Source organism: Brassica napus, chromosome C8, assembly GCF_020379485.1.
Source record: "Brassica napus cultivar Da-Ae chromosome C8, Da-Ae, whole genome shotgun sequence".
In the NCBI taxonomy this organism is placed as follows: domain Eukaryota; kingdom Viridiplantae; phylum Streptophyta; class Magnoliopsida; order Brassicales; family Brassicaceae; genus Brassica; species Brassica napus.
In genome coordinates, this window is record NC_063451.1 from 25,210,765 (window position 1) to 25,218,409 (window position 7,645).

Here is a 7,645-nt window from a genome sequence, read left to right on the forward strand (position 1 = left end):
ACACGTTCGTAATTGCCACATGTAAAGTGGAAATCCTACCAACTCTGGCAGCCGTTGGATCGAATTTCTTGAGAAAGATGGAGATTGTTGTAGTCAGCCCATTATTGATTTCTATAAGCCTTGAAAAGTTGGGTTGTCTCGGGCTACTACATGGGCTTTATCCAGTTGGATCCGGACCAGCGGGTCTTTCGTTCGTTTCCTAGGTTATCTCAAAACACAGTCGTTTTGGAAGAAAACGGGAACACTAGATCGGAATCACTTTGGGATTTTTAACGTTACCGGCTCGGCTCCACTACCTTTCAATAGTCGTTTAACTCGACGATCAGTTCCTCCTCCGTCTCTGTCGACGTGACACCGTTTCTGATCTCTCTCACTTGGTAAGCTCCTCTGTTCTGTTCGGACAATATCCTGCCCCATTACTTGTTATGTTCGGACAAAATCTCTATTATCAACTTCCATTGCTCATTGTTTTCAGCTGATGCATCGACCAATCTTGTAAACTTAACAAAGACGGAACCTTTCATCCAACATGTTCAAGAAGTAAAGCATCTCTCTTCTCTTATCAACCATTTTCTTATCAAAAGTTTTATCAAATTCAATATAAACTTCATGTGCTGCCTTTTCTCATTAGTTTGTCACTCCCCTCTGATATTCAATTGAATTCTTATGAATTACGTGATTGATTTAGTGTTTTTAAAGCGATCATTCCCAGTTAATATGTTGTAGGTGTCTTTGTTAGGCTGTAGTCTTTATTAGACCAGCCTAAGCTCACAACTATCACTGATTATGTGTTTATCCATCTCCAGTTGCATGCTTACACCTTCCTATTGAGTCCTTTTATAAAATCTATTTCTTTACTTCAGTCAAGTTTAAGTGTTCTTTATGAGAGTCTGTTACCTGGATAGGCTTTTGGATCTATTTAATTTACCATTGTGTATAGTGTATACGGTATGTAAACTATTTTAACTTAGGTTTTCATTGGAGGAGGTTTCATCGCAAAACCAAGTAAAGACTTCAGTTCAACGTAGGATTCGCCAGAGCATTCAAGATGAGGTATGCTTGCTCTTTTGTCCTGTCTTATGATTATATGTACTTTGTGTGGATATAAAGATGTCTTATCTTAAAATGTTGCAGTACCCGGGACTTGAAACAGTGATGGACGATCTACTTCCCAAAAAGTCTCCTCTCATTGTAGTGAAGTGGTTCGTAAAATAACAAACTCATATATCAGTGCTATGTTTACTGAACTTTCTTTATCCGCTTAGAGTATTCCTGAATATGTCTCTCGTGCAGCCCAAACCATCTTACCCTAGTTGTTGTCAACAATGTGCCCCTCTTCTTCTGTATCCGCGACGGGCCATACATGCCAACACTGCGGCTTCTTCATCAATGTAACCTCACTCTTTCTTCACACCCCTCATGCTATATGGTCTCGTTTTCACAGTATAACATTTTGGGGTCTTTATTCCAACAAATGATGTATTCACCTGTTAGTTGTAATGTGCTCTGCAGTAGAATTTGTCTGTGGTTCAAACTTCAGATACTGGATATAGGGTGAATAGTATGTCTCACAATATACGAGGTTTTGGTTTCTGTAAGCTGGTGTTTCGTTTGCTTAGCTCAAGCCATTGAATTATATACGAATGTCCTTGTATGGTTGGTTAGACATGCACATTAATTTAGTATATGCTGTTACCGGGAGAGTAAACAATGTTCTTGAAAACATTGCGTTCCTGTAATTTTCACATAGAGTCAATTTGGTAACTGAATGTTTGGAGTTTTGCAGATCCAAATATAATGAAGAGGTTTCAAGTTGATAGAGGTGCAATAAAGTTTGTTTTCTCTGGTGCAAACATAATGTGTCCTGGTCTTACATCCCCTGGAGGCGTTCTTGATGAAGAAGTTGGCGCAGAAAGACCAGTGGTATGAACACAGAAGAAACTAACTCTTTCTTGGGATGTTATCTTTTTTTGTTTGTTTGTGTTGATCTTAACTCATGAGTCTGTATTTGTTTAGGCTATATATGCAGAAGGAAAGCAACATGCCTTAGCAATAGGCTTCACCAAAATGTCAGCCAAGGACATGTAAGTTCAATTTCTTTATGAGTTGGTCTTTGCTGATGCTAGTTTAGTACAAGTGTTTTCTGACTATGTGGTCTATGTTTGTGTTGTTACATCTCTTATTCGGTTTTGCTTGTGTATTTGTTCACAGTAAGAGCATCAACAAAGGAATCGGAGTGGACAACATGCATTACCTCAACGACGGTCTCTGGAAGGTACTAATCCCCTCTTGCATCGAGTCAATCAAAGGATTCGTTGAGACTCTACTTAATCGATTTTTGAAAGAACGCAAAGCAAACGTTTATAAAATGTGTATTGCATGTTTGTTTGATGTTGTCTGCAGATGGAACGGCTAGATTGAAGGAGCATGAAGATATATTATGATCTCAATTTTTATGATCTCAATTTTTATGATCTCAATTTTTATTATGATCTCAATTTTATGATCTCAATTTTATGCGTCTCTAAACTTGTGGAGCTTTTGTCTTGGATCAACCTTTTAGCTTCTGTTATGAAATATTTTGATGTTTTGTTTTATGAGCGAACGTTATCAACCTTAGCCAAGGTTACAGTTTCTAAGTATTTTGGTAAATGTTCCTAACCGAACATCCTAAGCAAACTGCTATCAGATCACTTTAGTTTGTAACTAGTGAGCGGTACGAAGAACTAGTAAACGTATAAAGATGACAGCTAATTAGGAACAGAATGTGCCTACTAATTAGTTTTTTTGTTTGAAACTTATGCCTACTAATTAGTTATTAGGTGTCGTTTGATAGTACAGACATTCATGTGCTTGCACAATATCATGAACAATAATTTTTTTTTTTATTTACCCACGTACTCCCAGGTAAATTAGATTTGGTGACACCCAAAGTTCGAAAAGATGTAACAATGTCCTCATTCTCAAGTAATGCGAAAAAAATGACGACATTTGCTCACATCATGAACTCATTGGTCAAACATGCTGCATGCACAACGCACACGTCTTTTCCATAATTTTCCACATTTCAATATTAATTTCCACACATGGAAACTGAGATGAGATAATAAAATTAAAATATATTAATATTACATTTGATAAGATATTTGATTAAGATAATTAATGATGCTTGGAATAATTTGCCATGCGAACCAAAGATGTCAACGAATATAACTTTTTACATTAACTCGCCATGCGACTGCGAACCAAAAGACTTCATGGATTTTTTTTTCTTCTGTCCACATGACAAGTCATAGTCTACGTTCAATAACACTCTCTTTGTTACGTTAAGATGGAAATTTTTGAAAAAAAATTTGTTTCACAAAAATAAATTTTTTATGGCTTCTATACAAAATTGTAAATTTTAATAAAATTAATTGGATTTATTGAAAGATTATCGGTTAAAAAACATTAAAATTTGATAATTTTAAAAAAACGATGCATGAATAATGTATTTTTTTAAATGTGTGAAAACACTAAAACATCTATTTTTAAGAAACGGAGGGAGTAATAATGAATGATTTATGATTCAGTCATAAAACTCTAAATTCAATAATAATGAATGATTTCCATCAGTTGTATCACTGACCAACACATTATAATTTTTCCTCATCGTATAATGTTCCACCTAAACTAAAGACAATTTATCAACTTAACCAAAATATTAGGCACTCAGTTTTTAACGTTTAGGCCTGACTTCAATCCCATCAATTACAATTAACGTTACCGGCTCGGCTCCACTACCTTTCAATAGTCGTTTAACTCGACGACCAGTTCCTCCTCCGTCTCTGTCGACGTGACACCGTTTCTGATCTCTCTCACTTGGTAAGCTCATCTGTTCTGTTCGGACAATATCCTGTCCCATTACTGTAATCCCAAATGCTCTGTTTTGTGTTTATGAAACTCTAATTGTATTCAACTGAGAGCAATAGCTATAAGTAGCATTACAATGAAACAAAGAGCTCCTGAAATAAAGCAACAACTAACGCAACTAAACCATTAGAACTGGAAACTACTTGGTCCTAAAGAATAGGACATTATTGAAACAACTAACAAACGTGAAAGACTAAATCAAACCTCCAACGGCTCCAAACTTCAAATGGTAGTTTTGCTCCAACAAACCCTCCCTAAGCTAAACTTGGTCTTCAAGATTCAGCTTATCCTTGACTGAGCAGACTCCAAGTCTGCTTCTCATCTTCTCGAACACTTCCCTCTTTAATGCCTTTGTGAATACATCAGCAACTTGTTCTTCAGTACCGCAATGTTCCAAGCTTATCTCTCCTTCATTTACCAGATCACGTAAGAAATGAAACCTGACACCAATATGCTTGCAACGCCCATGAAATACATGGTTCTTAGATAACTTAATTGTTGACGTGTTGTCGCATTGAATAATGGTGCTCTCGTTCATCTCATGTCCCAACTCCTTCATAACTCTTTTGAACCAAATAGCTTGACATGCGCAAACTGATGCCGCCACATACTCAGCTTCAGTCGTGGACAAAGTAACTATTGGCTGCTTCTTAGAACACCATGCAACTGCCCCATTATCCAAAAGAAAAACATACCCTGAGGTACTCTTTCTGCTATCGATATCTCCAGCAAAGTCGCTGTCAGTGTAGACACATAGCTCCCCTGTTCCTCCTCCATTGTACCAAATACCAAAGTCTGTTGTCCCCTTTAAGTACCTCAGTACCTTCTTCACAGCTTGTGCGTGGAGTCTTGTAGGTTTTGACATGAAGCGACTGAGTAAGTTCACCGAGAATTGCAGGTCAGGTCGTGTGGTTGTAATGTACATGAGACTCCCAATCATTTGCGTATAGAGTGTCTCGCCTATTCTTTCTCCTTCAGCATCCATGTCAAGCTTCTCTCCAGGCACCATAGGATTTGTAACTGAGTTGCAATCCTCCATGTCGAACCGTTTGAGAATCTCCCGAGCGTACTTGGCTTGAGATATGTGAATTCCATTCACCTTCTGATGCACCTCAATGCCCAAGAAATACCTCATCCTCCCAAGATCAGTCATGTCGAACTCGTCTTGCATAGACTTCTTGAACTCCATCATCATCTCAAGACTGCTTCCTGTGTAAATAAGGTCATCAACGTACACACTCACAATCAGGATATTACCTTGATTGTCGACCTTGAGAAACAATGTCTCCTCGTTCTGTGACTTTGCGAAGCCAGCTTTCAGAAAGTATTCTTCAATGCGACTAAACCAGGCCCTTGGAGCTTGCTTCAGACCATACAATGCCTTGTGAAGCTTGTAGACACTGTCTTCATGTCCCTTCACTACGTACCCTTTAGGTTGTTGTATGAAGACATCTTCAGTGAGGATTCCGTGAAGAAATGCTGACTTGACGTCGAGCTGGTACACGATCCATGACTTCTGAGCTGCAGTGGCTAGAATGGTTCTAATGGTGTCCATGCGTGCAACGGGAGCATATACTTCAGTGTAATCGATTCCAAGCTCCTGAGAATATCCCTTAGCTACCAGCCTCGCCTTATGCTTAATAATTTCTCCGAGCTCGTTCAGCTTGGTTTTGTAAATCCACTTCACGCCTATGCACTTGGCTCCATTAGGTAACGTGCACAGCTCCCACGTCTGATTCTTCTCAATGGAGTTTATCTCTTCTGTCATCGCATCTCTCCACTTCAAGTTTTTTTCTGCTTCCTCAAAGTTTACAGGATCTGTTGCATTTATCTCCACCATGTTGACCACTTCTTCTTCATTATCAATGGTTTCAATGCAGTGCACATAGTCTTTTAAGTAGCTTGGAGGTCTTCTGGCTCTGCCCTCCCTGATCTCCGCAGTATGTTCTTCTTGATTCTCTACTGCGTCTTCTACAGGCTGCTCAGTCTCGTTGTTGTTATCTTCCACCTCTCCATTGTTGTCTTCTTCATCACTTTCTTCCCAATCCACATCATCTCCATTCCATGTTAACGATCCTTCCGTGAGATGATCTTGATCCTCGTTCCAATCCCATTCTTTTGTTTCCTCAAACACCACATCTCGACTTGTCATCATCTTCTTAGTCTTTGGATTGTACAGTCTGTAGGCTTTGGATTCTTCAGAGTATCCAAGTAGAACACATGGTGTGCTCTTATCATCGAGCTTGCTTCGTTTCTGATCAGGAATGTGGACATGTGCAATGCATCCCCAGACTCTGAAGTGTTCCACACTCGGCTTTATCCCGCTCCATGCCTCTTGTGGTGTGACGTTTTTCACGGCTATAGTGGGGCACCTGTTGAGAACATAGAAAGTCCACTTCACAGCCTCGGTCCAGAAGATCTTTGGCATCTTCTTGTTAGAGAACATTGACCTCACCATGTTCATGACAGTACGGTTCTTTCTCTCGGCTATGCCGTTCTGTTGAGGAGTGTAGGATGTGGTCAGTTGACGTCTGATTCCGTGCTCCTTGCAGTAGTCTGAGAACTCTAGTGAGGTGTATTCTCCTCCCCTGTCTGTCCTTAAGCCTTTGATCACCTTCCCGGTCTCAGTTTCTACCATCTTCTTGAACATTTTGAACTCAGTGAAGGCATCAGACTTATTCTTCAGTAGATACACCCAACCCTTTCTGCTATAGTCGTCTATGAAACATAGAATGTACCTCATTCCACTGTTGGAAGTGGGATTGGTTGGACCACAGATATCCGAGTGGATTAGTTCCAATGCCTCTTTTGCTCTCCATGTACTCTTCTTCGGTATGGCCTTTCTTGGTTGCTTCCCCACCAGACAGTCTGGACACGTAAAGCTCTGAACCCCAAAGTCTGGTAGACCCCTCACCATGCCTTTGCTCTGTAGTGCTTTAATTCCTCGGTGACTTAAGTGGCCATAACGCTCATGCCATAGTTTTGGCACATCTTCAGAAGTTGTCTTCAGGCACCTCTGTTCACTTGAGTTTGAATCACCTCTTCCTTGATCAGCTAGTGCAAACATACGGTTTGAGCTCATCCTACTCTCAGCTATCAAACCCCTCTCTTCATGATAGATTTTGCAGTAGCCTTTTTGAATGATGATTGTGATCCGTTTTTCTTGAAGCTGGCCAAGACTCAAGAGGTTGTTTTTGAGTTTTGGTACGTAATACACGTCACTTATTACGTAGTTTGCTCCGTTCAACATCAGTTTGGTGTTCCCTTTCCCAACAACCTCCATCTTCTTGTTATTCCCCAGCTTCACCGAGTGCCTGAAGTCTTCATCTAGCTTCGAGAACAGAGTCTTGTCTCCACTCATATGGTTTGAACAGCCTGAGTCAAGAAACCACACCCTCTTCTTCAGGTCTCCTTGATTTTCAGAGCTCGCCATAAGTGCACTCTCTGTCACTTCTTCGTCTTCGTGTAGCTCCTCTTCATCCATCTCCTCAATGAATGCCATCAACAACATTTCCTCATTCTCATCAAAGTCTGCGTAATTTGCTTCTTCTTCCCATTTTGGACATTCGTTTTGGAAATGTCCAAGTTTGTGGCATTTGTAACATTCCACCGTGCTCTTGTTGAAAGAGCTCCTGCCTCGACCACGTCCTCTGCCTCTTCCTGAGAAGCCCCGACCTCTGGATCCCATTCCTCTTCCATGTGTGATCTTCAATGCTTGATCATCACCTTTGTC

At 40.1% G+C, this 7,645-nt stretch overlaps 1 protein-coding gene across 1 annotated transcript; it reads left to right on the top strand.

Annotated features, from left to right (window-relative positions):
- Positions 1-225: 225 nt before the first annotated feature.
- Positions 226-2,597, top strand: LOC106453169 (malignant T-cell-amplified sequence 1-A-like). The gene is made up of 9 exons (XM_013895426.3): positions 226-377; positions 476-540; positions 972-1,053; positions 1,135-1,202; positions 1,294-1,391; positions 1,787-1,923; positions 2,017-2,084; positions 2,212-2,275; positions 2,404-2,597. Exons 2-9 carry the CDS (start codon positions 530-532, stop codon positions 2,419-2,421), a joined length of 546 nt encoding a protein of 181 aa, XP_013750880.1. The 5' UTR covers positions 226-377; positions 476-529; the 3' UTR covers positions 2,422-2,597.
- Positions 2,598-7,645: the final 5,048 nt, after the last annotated feature.

Bases quoted from the DNA above. Each gene is read 5' to 3' on its own strand.
- LOC106453169 (XM_013895426.3), top strand. The intron at 1,203-1,293 runs GTTCGTAAAATA...TCTCTCGTGCAG, and splicing joins CCTCTCATTGTAGTGAAGTG to CCCAAACCATCTTACCCTAG. The intron at 1,924-2,016 runs GTATGAACACAG...GTATTTGTTTAG, and splicing joins TTGGCGCAGAAAGACCAGTG to GCTATATATGCAGAAGGAAA.